A 19,470-nucleotide genomic window follows, 5' to 3' on the forward strand; every position below is an offset into this window, starting at 1 on the left:
CGGAAAACGGTAACTCGTTAAATACACTTTTTCCATGGTGCCCCAAGATTACTACTTAATTAATTGTTATATGATTAATTTAATTGCGTAATAATTGATTTCATAAAATAATTGTCATCACATTAACAATAGAAAAGACACAACAATTTCCTATATCGAGCAATCCAATCATGTTGGCTTAACATTCTCCATGCACCTATAAGAGAATGTATTGAAACATAATGAACAGGCAAGGCGGTTGTGAATGTTGTGTGATTTGTGGGGATGTCTTCTGTACTGAAGACTGAAGTGCAATCACTGGTGTTTGCAATATGTGGGCCAGGGTCATCAAATTGATTTTAAGAGATAGACACATCAACTGTAGCCTCTTGGTAGACAGATTTCATATGCTTTGTTGTGAGTAGCCCTGGCTGTAAAACAGCTTTCATTCTAATCAACATCTGCTGTTTCGGAGTCTGCCAACTGGCAAAATGAAGCTTATTGGTGATTGAGGCCAACTTGGCAAGTCGGCCTAAATCATCTCAATTACATGGCAAAAGACATGGAGTCTTTCTCTAATTGTAAAGGATATAGTATAGATTCCACATTACGGTGCATTCGGAAAGTATTCAGACCCCTTGAATTTTTCCACATTTTGTTACGTTACAGCATTATTCTACAATTGATTAAAATGTTTCCACGTCAATCTACACACAATTTCCCATAATGACAAAGCAAAAACAGGTTTTTAGATTTTTTTAGCAAATTTCTTAAAAAGAGAAAACTTAAATATCATGTTTAAATAAGTATTCAGACCTTTAACTCAGTACTTTGTTGAAGCACCTTTGGCAATGATTACAGCCTTGAGTCTTACTGGTTATGACGCTACAAGCTTGGCACACCTGTATTTGGGGGAGTTTCTCCCATTCTTTTCTGCAGATCCTCTCAAGCTCTGTCAGGTTGGATGGGGAGCGTCGCTGCACAGCCATTTACAGGTCTCTCCAGAGATGTTCGATCGGGTTCAAGTCCGGGCTCTGGCTGGGCCACTCAAGGACATTCAGAGACTTGTCCCAAAGCCATTCCTGCGTTGTCTTGGCTGTGTGCTTAGGGTCGTTGTCCTGTTGGAAGGTGAATCGTCGCCCCAGTCTGAGGTCCTGAGCGCTCTGAAGCAGGTTATCATCAAGGTTCTCTCTGTACTTTGCTCCATTCATCTTTCCCTTGGTCCTGACTAATCTCCCAGTCCCCGCCCTTAAAAAACATCCCCACAGCATGATGCTGCCACCACCATGCTTCACCGTAGGGTCGGTGCAAGGTTTCCTCCAGATGTGACGCTTGGCATTCAGGCCAAAGAGTTCAATCTTGTTTTCATCAGACCAGAGAATCTTGTTTCATGGTCTGAGAGTCCTTTAGGTGCCGTCTGGCAAACTCCAAGTGGACTGTCATATGCCTTTTACTGAAGAGTGACTTCCGTCTGGCCACTCTACCATAAAGGCCTGATTGGTGAAGTGCTGCAGAGACGGTTGTCCTTCTGGAAGGTTCTCACATCTCCACAGTGGAACTCTGGAGTTCTGTCAGAGGGACTACTAGGATCTTGGTCACCTCCCTGACCAAAGCCCTCCTACCCCGATTGCTCAGTTTTGCCGGGCGGCCAGCTCTAAGAAGAGTCTTGGCAGTTCCAAACTTCTTCCATTTAAGAATGATGGAGGTCACTGTGTTCTAGGGGACCTTCAATGCTTCAGAAATGTTTTGGTAACCTTCCCCAGATCTGAGCTTTGACACCATCCTGTCTCAGAGCTCTATGTACAATTCCTTCAACCTGATGGCTTGGTGTTTGCTCTGCACTGTCAACTGTGGGACCATATATAGACAGGTGTGTGCCTTTCCAAATCATGGAAACAGGATGCACCTGAGTCTCATAGCAAAGGTCTGAATACTTATGTAAATAAGGTATTTACATAAGCAAACATTTCTAAAAACCTGTTTTCACTTCGTCATTATGGGGTATTGTGTGAAGATTGTTAAGGAAAAAAACTAATTTAATACATTTTAGAATAAGGCTGTAACAAAATGTGGGAAAAGTCAAGGGGTCTGAATACTTTTAGAATACACTGTAAATATTAAATCTGTCCGTTTTCCCATTCCATCACATTTGATACTGTGCAAGTACGCTAAAAGGTGTCTGACCACCCTGGTCATTGTGAAGATAGTCTCTGAAAACCACTGATTCACAGTTCAAAGAACACCACAACAGTGCCTTGCAAAAGTATTCACCCCCTTGGCGTTTTTCCTATTTTGTTGCATTACAACTTGTAATTTAAATTGATTTTTATTTGGATTTCATGTAATAGACATACACAAAATAGTCCAAGTTGGTGTAGCGAAATGAAAAAAATAACTTGTTTCAAAAATTTATAAAAAATAAAAAACTTAAAAGTGGTGTGTGCATATGTATTCACCCCCTTTGCTATGAAGCCCCTAAATAAGATCTGGTGCAACCAATTACCTTCAGAAGTCACATAATTAGTTAAATAAAGTCCACCTGTGTGCAATCTAAGTGTCACATGAGCTGTCATATGATGTCAGTATATATACACCTGTTCTGAAAGGCCCCATAGTCTGCAACACCACTAATCAAGGGGCACGACCAAGCAAGCAGCCCCATGAAGACCAAGGAGCTCTCCAAACAGGTCAGGGACAAAGTTGTGGAAAATTACTGATCAGGGTTGGGTTATAAAAAAATATCCTAAACTTTGAACATCCCATAGAGCACCATTAAATCCATTATTAAAAAATGGAAAGAATATGGCACCACAACAAACCTGCCAAGAGAGGGCCGCCCACCAAAACTCAAGGACCAGGCAAGGAGGGCATTAATCAGAGGGGCAACAAAGAGACCAAAGATAACACTGGAGGAGCTGCAAAGCTCCACAGTGGAGATTGGAGAATCTGTCCATAGGACCACTTTAAGCCGTACACTCCACAGAGCTGGGCTTTACAGAAGAGTGTCCAGAAAAAAGCCATTGCTTAAAGTGTTCGCCAAAAGGCATGTGGGAGACTCCCCAAACATATGGAAGAAGGTACTCTGGCAGGTGACACTAAAATTTAACTTTTTGGCCATCAATATAAACGCTATGTCTGGCGCAAACCCAACACCTCTCATCACCCCGAGAACATCATTCCCACAGTGAAGCATGGTGGTGGCAGCATCATGCAGTGGGGATGTTTTTCAGCGGCATGGACTGGGAAACTGGTCAGAATTGAAGGAATGATGGATGGCGCTAAATACAGGGAAATTCTTGAGGAAAACCTGTTTCAGTCTTCCAGAGATTTGAGATTGGGACGGAGGTTCACCTTCCAGCAGGACAATGAGCATACTGCTAAAGCAACACTCGAGTGGTTTATGGGGAAACATTTAAATGTCTTGGAATGGCCTAGTCAAAACCCAGACCTCAATCCAATTGAGAATCTGTGGTATGACTTGAAGATTGCTGTACACCAGCGGAACCCATCCAACTTGAAGGAGCTGGAGCAGTTTTTCCTTGAAGAATCCCAGTGGCTAGATGTGCCAAGCTTATAGAGACATACCCCAATAGACTTGCAGCTGTAATTGCTGCAAAAGGTGTCTCTACAAAGTATTGACTTTGGGTGGTTGAATAGTTATGAACGTTCAAGTTTTCAGTTTTTTTGTCTTATTTCTTGCTTGTTTTACAAAAAAAAATATTTTGCATCTTCAAAGTGGTAGGCATGTTGTGTAAATCAAATGATACAAACCCACAAAAAAGCCATTTTAATTCCAGGTTGTAAGGCAACAAAATAGGAAAAATGCCAAGGGGGGTGAATACTTTCGCAAGCCACTGTACACGTCAGATGTCCACCCTTTCAAGATTATGTAACATTTAACTATTTTGATCTGCCTCCAGTGGGGCTTGAACTCACAACCTTCTACACAACAACACATGCTGCTCAAAGCCAAACATCTTTGCCAACAGAGACTAGTCTGTCACTCTGTGAGCAGCATGCTGCTTTGTATGTACTCCAGCCAACATGCTATGGGTGAGTGTCACATCCATGCAACCCACTTTGTCTTAAACACCACCTCCTTGCACTATTACCTCAGAAGAAATAAAGAATCAATCTCTAATTCGAGGGTCAAAAGGTCTGAACCAATAGGTCAAAGGTTGTGCACTATTACAGAGCCATGCAAAGCCTCAATATCTGAGCTAAAGGGACAAAGGGCCAGAACAAAACAACCGTGCACCACCATTATGATTCCATGCAGAACCTGAACTAACCTGAGCTCCATGACGCTGGTGACGTTGCCCGATGGGTAGATGCGTCTGATGTAGTTGAAATCGCCCACGTAGAGGCTGCCGTCGATGCCCCACGCCAGGGCCACGGGCGCCAGCAACTTGTTGCCCAGGGCCTGCCCGTTGCAGCTGGGGCACGAGATGCTGCGGCGCCGACCGTTCCCCATCACTGTAGAGATGACGGGAGGCTGCAGCGAGATGAACTGGTTCTCACCGCTGCCTTTGTAGAGGATGCCTGAAAAAACAGGAAAACTATAGAGAGTAGTTTCTATGTAATTGATGATTGATGAGAATGATGACTTTGAGCTGTGCTAATTATAATAATTGTTATAATAATTTGTTATATGCTGTTTACAACTTTATTTCATATTTCAATGTCTCATGAATTGTGATATAATTTTTGTAAGGAACCTGTTTAGTGGGATTCGTAAACTCATCAATTAATAGTAACCTCTTTACAGAACATGATGTTCTTTCAATCTCGCCTGGACCCTTTTCCATTTCCTCCCAGTACTCCACGTCATGGCGAGGAGGGTTAGACAAACGCAGCACACAATATACCTCGCAAAAGTAACGGAACTTCAATTGAACTTCATCAGTCATTAGAGATAAATATTTGATCGAGGGGAAAATATAACTATTTTTTTTCGGAGGGAGGGATATGGTGGAGTAGACTTCAAAAGAAAAAAAGTAGAAAAAACATCAAAGTGGTGAATTGCATACTGGGAGCACTTAATTATTCACACCGTGGCAACGCGTTTGAATTCCGACACTCTCTCTTCCTCATTACCAGATCGATGGCAGCACTGAACGCCCGGTGTAGCACCGCCGGTTCCCTTGACATTACCCCCGCAAATCTCGATGTATGTTTGTCCCTCTCCGATTAGTTCCTTTCATTGATTAATTAAAAGGGGGGAACTCAAATGAAGACTTTCTCTAGGGAGACCGCTGGCAAGACAATCCCACTGCTCCGTTTCTATGTAACAGAGAGCATTACAAATGTGCGGCTAACAAAGATTAATGGGTGCGGGGGATGGCATTGTGTGTGACGCCATCAAACGGACGACCTTGGGGATTTAATTGCACTGCAATCCATCTGTCTGCTCAGCTACATCCTATGTGAGTGATCTAACGTTGAACGAGGTCTGACTCGAAAGCAAGTATTCCCGATAGCCCTATAGCAAAGTAATAACCAAGTAATTATGGAATAACCAGCACAAGATGTCACACATTACCTTCACTATCATAATGCTGAATTTATCCTAATTACACCAAGTCCCAATGAGAGTACCTTTTTTACATATCCAATATAGAGTTCAGGATAAAAAGCTTGAAGCATTACACCTTACTAAAAAGTAAGATCAAATATTTTCTAAAAATATTCATTTAATGATGAGGTAAATTTGGCAGCCTGCCCCCAGTACCCTACATTTACACTTACATGTTTACATTTGAGTCATTTAGCAGACGTTCTTATCCAGAGCCACTAAGTTACTGTATTCATCTAAAGATAGCTAGGTGAGACAACCACATATCACAGTCACTTCAATCACAGATATGTCTTCCCATACTCCATTAGAAAGTCTAATGTAATGAATAAAATACGCACATACATTTTACCCACCTTCTATCTAGCACACACATTAACGGTCCCATCCACTTTACAGTCCCTCTCTCTCTGACAGAATCTGTCTGACAGAGCTACAATTTGTCACTGTACCCAGGCTAAGGCCACTGAACATCTGAACATGTTTGTAGGGCTCGACAGCCTTGCTTTAACAGAGGGCATATAGCCACTTTGCAGCAGAGATGGAGGGAAGGAGAAGGGGCGAAGAGGTGTAGAGGGAGCATAGCTACAGCACAGGCCTTATCTAGTTAGACAGGCCCCAGAGAAGAGCGAGAGAGAGACTGTTAAGAGTCCTCGCCAGAGGAGGAGAGGAAAACTCTTAACTACATCACAGTAGACTCCTCAGACAGGGAAGGCAAGGGGAAATGGAGACAGTCACCAGGAGGAGAAGGACTGATACCATATAGCTATGTCTGGAGTCACCAGGAGGAGAAGGACTGATACCATATAGCTATGTCTGGAGTCACCAGGAGGAGAAGGACTGATACCATATAGCTATGTCTGGAGTCACCAGGAGGAGAAGGACTGATACCATATAGCTATGTCTGGAGTCACCAGGAGGAGAAGGACTGATACCATATAGCTATGTCTGGAGTCACCAGGAGGAGAAGGACTGATACCATATAGCTATGTCTGGAGTCACCAGGAGGAGAAGGACTGATACCATATAGCTATGTCTGGAGTCACCAGGAGGAGGACTGATACCATATAGCTATGACTGGAGTCATCAGGAGGAGAAGGACTGATACCATATAGCTATGTCTGGAGTCACCAGGAGGAGAAGGACTGATACCATATAGCTATGTCTGGAGTCACCAGGAGGAGAAGGACTGATACCATATAGCTATGACTGGAGTCATCAGGAGGAGAAGGATTCATACCATAGACAATTAAAGTCGGAAGTTTACATACACCTTATCCAAATACATTTAAACTCAGTTTTTCACAATTCCGAGTAAAAATTCCCTGTCTTAGGTCAGTTAGGATCAACATTTTATTTTAAGAATGTGAAATTTCAGAATAATAGTAGAGAGAATGATTAATTCTGCTTTTATTTCTTTCATCACATTCCCAGTGGGTCAGAAGTTTCCATACACTCAATTAGCATTTGGTAGCATTGCCTTTAAATTGTTTAACTTGGGTCAAACATTTTGGGTAGCCTTCCACAATCTTCCCACAATAAGTTGGGTGAATTTTGGCCCATTCCTCCTGACAGAGCTGGTGTAACTGAGTCAGGTTTGTAGGCCTCCTTGCTCGCACACACTTTTTCAGTTCTGCCCACAAATTTTCTATAGGCTTGAGGTCAGGGCTTTGTGATGGCCACTCCAATACCTTGACTTTGTTGTCCTTAAGCCATTTTGCCTAAACTTTGGAAGTATGCTTGGGGTGAATGTTCATTTGGAAGACCCATTTGCGACCAAGCTTTAACTTCCTGACTGATGTCTTGAGATGTTGCTTCAATATAGCCACATAATTTTCCTGCATCATGATGCCATCTATTTTGTGATGTGCACCAGTCCCTAATGCAGCAAAGCACCCCCACAACATGATGCTGCCACCCCCGTGCTTCACGGGTGGGATGTAGTTCTTCGGCTTGCAAGCCTTCACCTTTTTCCTCCAAACATAACGATGGTCATTATGGCCAAACAGTTCTATTTTTGTTTTATCAGACCAGAGGACATTTCTCCAAAAAGTACGATCTTTGTCCCCATGTGCAGCTGCAAACCGTAGTCTGGCTTTTTTATGGCGGTTTTGGAGCAGTGGCTTCTTCCTTGCTGAGCGGCCTTTCAGGTTATGTCGATATAGGACTTGTTTTACTGTGGATAAATATACTTTTGTACCCGTTTCCTCCAGCATCTTCACAAGGTCCTTTGCTGTTGTTCTGGGATTGATTTGCACTTTTCGCACCAAAGTACATTCATCTCTAGGAGACAGAACGCGTCTCCTTCCTGAGCGTTATGACGGCTGCGTACTATTGTTTGTACAGATGAACATGGTACCTTCAGGCATTTGGAAATTGCTCCCAAGGATGAACCAAACTTGTGGAGGTCTACAATCTTTTTCTGAGGTCTTGGCTGATTTATTTAGATTTTCCCATGATGTCAAGCAAAGAGGCACTGAGTTTGAATGTAGGCCTTGAAATACATCCACAGGTACACCAATTGACTCAAATAATGTCAATTAGCCTATCAGAAGCTTCTAAAGCCATGACATCATTTTCTGGAATTTTCCAAGCTGTTTAAAGGCACAGTCAACTTGGTGTTTGTAAACTTCTGACCCACTGGAATTGTTATACAGTGAATTATAAGTGAAATAATCTGTCTGTAAAAAATTGTTGGAACAATTACTTGTGTAATGCACAAAGTAGATGTCTTTACCGACTTGCCAAAACTATAGTTTGTTAACAAGAAATTTGTGGAGTGGTTGAAAAACGAGTTTTAATGACTCCAACCTAAGTGTATATAAACTTCCAAATTCAACTGTAGCTACTTCTGGAGTCACCAGGAGGAGAAGGACTGATAGCATATAGCTACTGTATGTCTGGAGTCACCAGGAGGAGAAGGACTGATAGCATATAGCTACTGTATGTCTGGAGTCACCAGGAGGAGAAGGACTGATAGCATATAGCTACTGTATGTCTGGAGTCACCAGGAGGAGAAGGACTGATAGCATATAGCTACTGTATGTCTGGAGTCACCAGGAGGAGAAGGACTGATAGCATATAGCTACTGTATGTCTGGAGTCACCAGGAGGAGAAGGACTGATAGCATATAGCCACATCTGGAGTCACCAGGAGAATGACTGATACCATACAATGTAGCTTCGTCAGGAGTGTGACTGTAGCGGAGCACAACTTGCATGTTTTATCAAAGAATTTGAAATGTACAGCATTAGGGAAGTAATACATTGCTAGTTGTGAAAATAAAGTTGTGATAATTATTTATCAGACTGAATTTGTTAAGGGCCTCAACCTGCAACCAGACACTGCACATGACACATTTATGAAATTGCTTATTCCAGTTACTAATACGCATGCACTCATTAAGAAAATTACTGTAAAAACGTTTAAATCGTTGTGAATTGATGAGGATTTGAAAAAGTGTATGGTTGAGAGGGATGAGCAAAAGGAATGGAAAATAAGTCTGGCTGCACAACAGATTGGCAAACGTACTGCAAATTTAGAAATCATGTGACTAAACTGAATAAAAAGAAGAAGAAACTACACTATGGAACAAAGATAAATTACATAAAGATTTACATTTTGGGCAAAAAGGCAAACTAAGCTTCATCATTCATTGAATCAGATGAATCATTCATCACAAACTACTTTAATGATTTTTTTCATTGGGAAGATTAGCAAACTTAGGCATGACAGCAACAAACGCTGACACTACAGATACAAGTACAACTTATTCAATTATGAAAGACAAGCATTCTAATTCTGAAATCCGTGAAGTGAGTGTGGAAGAAGTGAACAACCAACAATGGCAAGCCACCAGGGTCTGACAACTTGGATGGAAAATTACTGAGGCTAATAGCGGATGATATTGCCACTCCTATGTGTTATACCTTCAATCTAAGCCTACTAGAACGTGTGTGCCCTCAGGCCTGGAGGGAAGCAAAAGTAATTCTTCTACCCAAGAGTAGTAAAGCCCCCTTTACTGGGTCAAATAGCCGACCAATCAGCCTGTTACCAACCCTTTGTAAACTTTTGAAAAAAATTGTGTTTGACCAGATACAATGCTATTTTACTGTAAACAAATTGACAACAAACTTTCAGCATGTTTATAGGAAAGGACATTCAACAAGCACGGCACTTACAAAAATGACTGATGATTGGCTGAGAGAAATTTATGATAAAAAGATTGTGGGATCTGTTTTGTTAGACATCAGTGTGACTTTTGACATTTTCGATCATAGTCTGCTAATGGAAAAACATATGCATTACAGCTTTACACCCCCTGCTACATTGTGGATAAAGACTTTCCTGTCTAACAGAACACATGGGTGTTCTTTAATGGACGCTTCTCCAACTTAATCCAGGTAGAATCAGGAATTCCCAGGGCAGCTGTCTAGGCCCCTTACTTGAATATTTTTTTACTAATAACATGCCACTGGCCTTGACTAAAGCCAGTGTGTCTATGTATGCGGATGACTCAACACTATACATGTCAGCTACTATAGCAAGTGAAATCACTGCAACAATTAACAAAGAGCTGCAGTTAGTTTCAGAATGGGTGGCAGGGAAAAATGTAGTCCTAAATAGTTGAGACAAATTATTCACTAAACCCTAAACGTCAACTAAATCTTGTAATAAATAATGTGCAAATTGAGCAAGTTGAGGTGACTAAACTGCTTGGAGTAACCCTGGATTGTAAACTGTCATGGTCAAAACATGTTGATACAACAGTAGCTAATATGGGGGGAAGTCTGTCCATAATAAAGTGCTACTCTGCCTTTTTAACAACACTACATACATACAGGCTCTAGTTTTGTATCAACTGGACTACTGTTCAGTCGTGTGGTCAGGTGACACAAAGAGGGACCTCGGAAAATTACAATTGGCTCAGAACAGGGCAGCAGCGCTGGCCCTTCAATGTACACGGAGAGCTAACATTAATAATATGCATGTAAATATCTCATTGCTCAAAGTGGAGGAGAGATTGACTTCATCACTACTTGTTTTTGTAAGAAGTGTTGACATGCTGAATGTACCGAGGTGTCTGTTTAAACTACTAGCACACAGCTCGGACACCCATGTATACCCCCCAAGACATCCCACCAAAGGTCTCTTCACAAGCCCCAAGAACAGACTATGGGAGCTGCAGAGTACTACATAGAGCCATGGCTACATTGAGCTCTACTCCACATCAGGTAACTGATACAAGCAGTAGAATCAGATTTAAAAAACAGATAAAAATACACCTTATGGAACACCGGGGACTGTGAAGAAACACACACAGGCATAGACACACATACACATGATAAGACACGCATTCTACACACGCGTACACATGGATGTTGTATTGTAAATATGTGATATTGGAGTAGTGGCTTGAGGGAACACACTAAATGTATTGGGTAAATTGTTATGAAATGTAATGTCATGTAATATTTTAAACTGTATATAACTGCCTTAATATAACTGCCTCCAGGTCGCAGTTGTAAATGAGAACTTGTTCTCAACTAGCCTACCTGGTTAAATAAAGTGAAATTAATCAAATAAAAATGTTGCTGGACCCCAGGAAGAGTAGATGCTGCCTTGGCAGCAGATAATGGGGATTTTTAATAAATACAAATGCAAATACAAAACTAATCCTCATGACTATGTGAAATATCTCATGCCAACGAACAAGGCCGACAAGACACAGTATATTAAAATAGCAATACATTGTAAAAGGCATACACAATTACAATGTATACACTTTTCCCTGTAATGCCCATCATCTGACATGGCATGTTGTGCCTCTGACATCTAAGGGTCTGTTGACTGGGAAACCGTCAATTATTTCACACACTTGACATACTATCTGTGGGTGAAACTAATGGGATTGTGAAATGAAAAGTAGAATATTTTTCACCTTTCCTCATTAAAGCAAATTTCTTAATCTATTTGAAGGGTTAGAAAGACAGAAAAGGAAAGTGAACCCTCTTTGGAGTCCTGATAGTAAAGACAAGTAAGACACCATCTGTATCTGCATGTGTCCTTCATTTCAGTCGTTCATGTAATCAATATCAAACTACACAAATCTGCCAAAACAATGCTACCTCATACCTAATAAACATAATACATCCAAACAAATGCACATTGATACCCAATCTAACGCAGGACACAATAAGTATTAGCATATCATATGCCGAAGATGAAATGCATATCGCATCTACACATCTGTTGATCATGAAGCTTCGCATCTAGAGACAGCGATCCCCCCCACTGTGCGCTGGCGCTGCTGTGTGAAGGCTTTGAGACGAGCTAGCTTTACCCTGAGACAGGTGGGATGAAACACAATGCTCTGGCAGCAGTCAAGCTGGAACAGTTCTCAATGTTCCTTTTCAACGCTCTTTGCAAAACTTTGAGTGCTAGATGTTTTTGACAGATTTGGTTCAGCTAAATATCAGTTATTTTGTATGTTTAATGAACAGCCAGAAAACGCATAGCATCTTGGGGTAAACACAAAAGACGCAGATTGACTTCTGTACACTAGTTCGATAAAACATTTCCTGAAGCATTTTGTGAGCAATAATCTATTAAGGGAACCCAGTTTTGTATAATAGCTGTTACCAGAACTACTGCATATTGAGCAGATGTTTGCACATTGATAACCATGTAACTCAGTTGGTAGAGCATGGTGCTTGCAAAACCACGGTTGTGGGTTTGATTCCCAAGGGGGGGCCCGTATGAAGAAAGTACGAAAATGTATGTGCTCACTACTGTAAGTCGCTCTGGATAAGAGTGTCTGCAAAATGAAAAAAAAAATATATATATATATACAGTGGGGCAAAAAAGTATTTAGTCAGCCACCAATTGTGCAAGTTCTCCCACTTAAAAAGACGAGAGAGGCCTGAAATTTTCATCATAGGTACACTTCAACTATGACAGACAAAATGAGAAAAGAAAATCCAGAAAATCACATTGTAGGATTTTTTATGAATTTATTTGCAAATTATGGTGGAAAATAAGTATTTGGTCACCTACAAACAAGCAAGATTTCTGGCTCTCACAGACCTGTATCTTCTTCTTTAAGAGGCTCCTCTGTCCTCCACTCGTTACCTGTATTAATGGCACCTGTTTGAACTTGTTATCAGTATAAAAGACACCTGTCCACAACCTCAAACAGTCACACTCCAAACTCCACTATGGCCAAGACCAAAGAGCTGTCAAAGGACACCAGAAACAAAATTGTAGACCTGCACCAGGCTGGGAAGACTGAATCTGCAATAGGTAAGCAGCTTGGTTTGAAGAAATCAACTGTGGGAGCAATTATTAGGAAATGGAAGACATACAAGACCACTGATAATCTCCCTCGATCTGGGGCTCCACGCAAGATTTCACCCCGTGGGGTCAAAATGATCACAAGAACGGTGAGCAAAAATCCCAGAACCACACGGGGGGACCTAGTGAATGACCTGCAGAGAGCTGGGACAAAAGTAACAAAGCCTACCATCAGTAACACACTACACCGCCAGGGACTCAAATCCTGCAGTGCCAGACGTGTCCCCCTGCTTAAGCCAGTACATGTCCAGGCCCGTCTGAAGTTTGCTAGAGAGCATTTGGATGATCCAGAAGAAGATTGGGAGAATGTCATATGGTCAGATGAAACCAAAATAGAACTTTTTGGTAAAAACTCAACTCGTCGTGTATGGAGGACAAAGAATGCTGAGTTGCATCCAAAGAACACCATACCTACTGTGAAGCATGGGGGTGGAAACATCATGCTTTGGGGCTGTTTTTCTGCAAAGGGACCAGGACGACTGATCCGTGTAAAGGACAGAATGAATGGGGTCATGTATCGTGAGATTTTGAGTGAAAACCTCCTTCCATCAGCAAGGGCATTGAAGATGAAACGTGGCTGGGTCTTTCAGCATGACAATGATCCCAAACACACCGCCCGGGCAACAAAGGAGTGGCTTCGTAAGAAGCATTTCAAGGTCCTGGAGTGGCCTAGCCAGTCTCCAGATCTCAACCCCATAGAAAATCTTTGGAGGGAGTTGAAAGTCCGTGTTGCCCAGCAACAGCCCCAAAACATCACTGCTCTAGAGGAGATCTGCATGGAGGAATGGGCCAAAATACCAGCAACAGTGTGTGAAAACCTTGTGAAGACTTACAGAAAATGTTTGACCTCTGTCATTGCCAACAAAGGGTATATAACAAAGTATTGAGATAAACTTTTGTTATTGACCAAATACTTATTTTCCACCATAATTTGCAATTAATTCATTAAAAATCCTACAATGTGATTTTCTGGATTTTTTTTTCTCATTTTGTCTGTCATAGTTGAAGTGTACCTATGATGAAAATTACAGGCCTCTCTCATCTTTTTAAGTGGGAGAACTTGCACAATTGGTGGCTGACTAAATACTTTTTTGCCCCACTGTATACAGTTGAAGTTGGAAATTTACATACACTTAGGTTGGAGTCATTAAAACTCATTTTCAAACACTCCACAAATTTCTTGTTAACAAACTATAGTTTTGGCAAGTCGGTTAGGACATCTACATTGTGCATGACACAAGTAATTGTTCCAACAATTGTTTACAGACAGATAATTTCACTTATAATTCACTGTATCACAATTCCAGTGGGTCAGAAGTTTACATACACTAAGTTGACTGTGCCTTTAAACAGCTTGGAAAATTCCCAAAAATGATGTCATGGCTTTAGAAGCTTCTGATAGGCTAATTGACATCATTTGAGTCAATTGGAGGTGTACCTGTGGATGTATTTCAAGGCCTACCTTCAAACTCAGTGCCTCTGTGCTTGACATCATGGGAAAATCTAAAAAAATCAGCCAAGACATCAGAAATAAAATTCTGATTCATCCTTGGGAGCAATTTTCAAACGCCTGAAGGTACCATGTTTGTCTGTACAAACAATAGTACGCAAGTATAAACACCGTGGGACCATGCAGCCGGCATAACACTGAGGAAGGAGACACGTTCTATCTCCTAGAGATGAACATACTTTGGTGCGAAAAGTGCAAATCAATCCCAGAACAACAGCAAAGGACCTTGTGAAGATGCTGTAGGAAAGGTATCTACAAAAGTATCTATATCCACAGTAAAACAAGTCCTATGTCGACATAACCTGAAAGGCCGCTCAGCAAGGAAGAAGCCACTTCTCCAAAACCGCCATAAAAATGCCAGACTACGGTTTGCAGCTGCACATGGGGACAAAGATCGTACTTTTTGGAGAAATGTCCTCTGGTCTGATGAAACAAAAATATAACTGTTTTTCCATAATGACCATCGTTATGTTTGGAGGAAAAAGGGGGAGGCTTGCAAGCCAAAGAACTCCATCCCAACCGTGAAGCACGGGGGTGGCAGCATCATGTTGTGGAGGTGCTTTGCTGCAGCAGGGACTGGTGCACTTCACAAAATAGATGGCATCATGATGCAGGAAAATTATGTGGCTATATTGAAGCAACATCTCAAGACATCAGTCAGGAAGTTAAAGCTTGGTCGCAAATGGGTCTTCCAAATGAACATTCACCCCAAGCATACTTCCAAAGTTGTGGCAAAATGGCTTAAGGACAACAAAGTCAAGGTATTGGAGTGGCCATCACAAAGCCCTGACCTCAATCCTATAGAAAATTTGTGGACAGAACTGCGTGTGCGAGCAAGGAGGCCTACAAACCTGACTCAGTTACACCAGCTCTGTCAGGAGGAATAGGCCAAAATTTACCCAACTTATTGTGGGGAGCTTGTGGAAGGCTACCCAAAATGTTTGACCCAAGTTAAACAATTTAAAGGCAATGCTACCAAATGCTAATTGAGTGTATGTAAACTTCTGACCCACTGGGAACGTGATGAAAGAAATAAAAGCTGAAATAAATCATTCTCTCTACTATTATTCTGACATTTCACATTCTTAAAATAAAGTGGTGATCCTAACTGCCCTAAGACAGGGAATTTTTACTCGGATTAAATGTCAGGAATTGTGAAAAACTGAGTTTAAATGTATTTGGCTAAGGTGTATGTAAATTTCCGACTTCAACTGTACATAAGTTTGGACACACCTACTCATTCCAGTGTTTTCTATAATTTTACTATTTTCTACATTGTAGAATAATAGTGAAGACATCAAAATGATGAAATATCACATATGGAATCATGTAGTAAGCAAAAAAGTGCCAAGAGTGTGCAAAGCTGTCATCAAGGCAAAGGGTGGCTACTTTGAAGAATCTAAAATATATAACTTTTCTGGTTACTACATGATTCCATATGTGTTATTTCATGTTTTTGATGTCTTCACTATTATTCTACAAAGTAGAAAATAGTAAAAAATAAAGAAAAACCCTTGAATGAGTAGGTGTGTCCATACTTTTGACTGTTAATCTATATATCTTTGAGCAGATAATTAGAATATACATGGTTCCATTGCATAACTGGGTATGACAATCAAACAGACATTTTACTAAGATGAGTAAACATTGGTTATAGCCATAGCAACAATTACAATATAACCTAAAAGGGGTATATAACCTATGCGGTCCATCGAGGGCCAAAAGGCAATGAGCAATAGGCTGTGACCTCCTCCACAAAATTCTAGATGTAGGAGGCAGTCAGTAGTGAAAGCCTTTGCTCAGAAACCTAGAGTTGAGGGACACAAATGGATGAAAGGGTGACACAAATTCCCAGGGACAACTGTGACACAGATCGAGAGTTGGAGAGGGACTACTGTTGCTCAAACCAGGCAGGCTGAAAGAGAGAGGCCTAGTGCATCCTCAATGTTAGAATAGGCCTAGGGTCGTTCCATGTCATTTTAGCAAGCCATGAGAGACACCATCTCAGATTGTTCTGAAATCATTTCTGTAGTTATAAATGGATAAGATAATAATTCCGGAAACAAAATTAATCCAATTGATTGCACCCAAATGGGCCATTTTAATATATAGGAGTCATATAATATTCAATAATTATAGTACCTAACATCCAATTTGGACTAAACTTTTTTATAAATTGAATAAGACATGAATAATCCAAGGAGTGGTCAAAAGCCATCCACGGACCCCCCATACCTAACACCAATCCCACCCCAACAATGAGTATATAGTATCAGTTCTCTATTTGCCAAGTAGTATGGAGCTGTGGCTCAGAGTATTGTTTCTTCATCCTATGTAATGTATTCTTAGTGCATTTGGTCATGTTTTTTTCCCCCTGTTCAGTAAAAGTTGTAATTGAAGTTGCTGGGTTTATACCAGGTTCTGACCACTAGATGTTGCTGTTCCTGCTATTAAGTAATTATTTTGTTAAAGGGATAGTTCACCCAAATTACATATTGGTTTTATTACCTTGTAGCATTCTATGTACCAGGTATGACAGCAACCCATGCTTTGGTTTTGTTTACTTGACCACTATTTGAAATGCTAACTTTTTAGCATTTGTGGCACAAATCCAATGCAATTACATGGTACCTATATTAGCATTTTTGCACTTTTTATCCAAATCATCCAAAAGTAACATAATTTAGTTACATACTACATTGTTTGATACTGATGATTTGAACATGAAGCATGAAAATCCTAATAAAGGTAACAGTGACTTGCATTGGATTTGTGACCAAAAAATGCTAAAAAGTTAGCATTCAAAATTCTTCAAGCTCTGTCAAATTGGTTGTTAATCATTGCTAGACAACCATTTCAGGTCTTGCCATAGATTTTCAAAAGATTTAAGTCAAAACTGCAACTAGGCCACTCCGGAACATTCACTGTCTTCTTGGTAAGCAAATCCAGTGTAGATTTGGCCTTGGTTTTAGGTTATTGTCCTGTTGAAAGGTGATTTCATCTCTCAGTGTTTGGTGGAAAGCAGACTGAAGCAGGTTTTCCTCTAGGATTTTGCCTGTGCTTAGCTCCAATCCATTTCTTTTTTATCTTGAAAAACGACCCAGTCCTTAACGATTGCAAGCATACCCATAACATGATGCAGCCACCACTATGCTTGAAAATATGGAGAGTGGTACTCATTAATGTGTTGTATTGGATTTGCCCCAAACATAACACTTTGTATTCAGGACAAAAAGTGAATTGCTTTGCCACATTTTTTGCAGTATTACTGTCACGTTCCTGACCTGTTTTCTCTTGTTTTTGTATGTGTTTAGTTGGTCAGGGCGTGAGTTGGGGTGGGCATTCTATGTATTGTGTTTCTATGTTGGGTTTAATGTGTTGCCTGATATGGTTCTCAATTAGAGGCAGGTGTTTGACGTTTCCTCTGATTGAGAACCATATTAAGGTAGGCTGTTCTCACTTTTTGTTTGTGGGTGATTGTCTTCCGTGTCTGTGTATGTCGCACCACACGGGACTGTTTCGTTTTCGTTCGTGTTTGTAGTCTGTTCCTGTTCGTGCGTTCTTCGTGTTATTATTGTAAGTTCGTAAGTTCAGGTCTGTCTACTTCGTTTATTGTTTTGTAGGTTGTTCAAGTGTTCAAGGATATTTTCGTTTTCGTTATTATTATTAAAATTCATTATGTATTCATCACACGCTGCGCCTTGGTCCGCTCATTCACCACAAGACGACCGTTACAATTACTTTAGTGCCTTGTTGCAAACAGGATGCATGTTTTGGAATATTTGTATTATGTACAGGCTTCATTCTTTTCACTCTGTCAATTAGATTAGTATTGTGAAGTAACTAGAGTACAGTGTTGTTGATTCATCCTCATTTTTTTCCTATCACAGCCATTAAACTCTATAACTGTTTAAAAGTGACCATTGGCCTCATGGTGAAATCCCTGAGCGGTTTCCTTCCTCTCCAGCAACTGAGTTAGGAAGGATGCCTGTATCTCTGTAGTGACTGGGTGTATTGATACACCATCCAAAGTGTAATTAATAACTTCACCATGCTCAAAGGGATATTCGATGTCTGTTTTTTTTTATATTTTACACATATACCAAAAAGGTGCCCTTCTTTGAGGCATTGGAAAACCACCTGGGTCTTTGTGGTTGAATTTGAAATTTTGAAATTCACTGCTTGACTGAGGGACCTTACAGATACATGTATGTGTGGGGTACAGATATGAATGAGGTAGTCATTCAAAAATCATGGTAAACACTATTATTGCACACAGAGTGAGTCCATGCAACTTATTATGTGGCTTGTTAAGTACATTTTTACTCCTGAACTTATCTAGGCTTTTCATAACAAAGGGATTGAATACTTATTGACTCAAGACATTTCAGCTTTTCATTTTTAATTCATTTGTAAAAAGTTAGAAAAACATAATTCCACCGACATGGGGTGTGAATACTTTCTGAAGGCACTGTATGTATATGATGGTGTATAGACATTATGGATATTATATGAATAGAAATGGTGCATACAGCAGTAGTTATATATGATGAGCCTTGACTAGAATAAAGTATATACATATGAAGTGGTTAAAACAGTATGTAAAATGTTTAAAGTGACCAGTGTTCAATGACTATGTACATAGGACAGTAGTCTCTAAAGTGCAGGGTTGAGTACAGGGTGGTAGCTAGCTAATGAGATTACATGACTGACCAAGGTGTAAAAAAATTCCAGAGAGTGGTTTTGGAACAGCTCGCAAAATTGTTTATGAATGTATAGCCAATTCAAGATAGGAATAAAAAAACATTGCACCGGTAATATGGGTCATATCTTTTTACCTGTTGGGCTAGAAACAATCAGTTTTCACTGTAGTAATGGTGCAACCATGACAGTAAAGAATCTGCACTCACTTGTTTCTCTATGGCTCAAACTCAATCATTACAACAATTATTATCGGAGTTATAATTTTTCTAGGTCCACGGTGCTCCTAAAATAAAATGTCAGGTTCGCACAGCAAAATATTTTGGAGCATATGCGACCAAAGTGGTCACAC

General features: G+C 40.5%; 1 protein-coding gene across 1 annotated transcript in view; it reads right to left on the reverse strand.

Annotated features, from left to right (window-relative positions):
* si:dkey-237h12.3 (teneurin-3) overlaps nt 1-19,470 on the reverse strand; it is a 152,470-nt gene that overhangs the window by 24,400 nt on the left and 108,600 nt on the right. The window contains exon 18 of the mRNA XM_038992513.1: nt 4,272-4,521. Coding sequence (XP_038848441.1) covers nt 4,272-4,521 — 250 coding nt within the window. The remainder of the gene's footprint in view (nt 1-4,271; nt 4,522-19,470) is intronic.

Source organism: Salvelinus namaycush, chromosome 5, assembly GCF_016432855.1.
Source record: "Salvelinus namaycush isolate Seneca chromosome 5, SaNama_1.0, whole genome shotgun sequence".
NCBI classification, from domain to species: domain Eukaryota; kingdom Metazoa; phylum Chordata; class Actinopteri; order Salmoniformes; family Salmonidae; genus Salvelinus; species Salvelinus namaycush.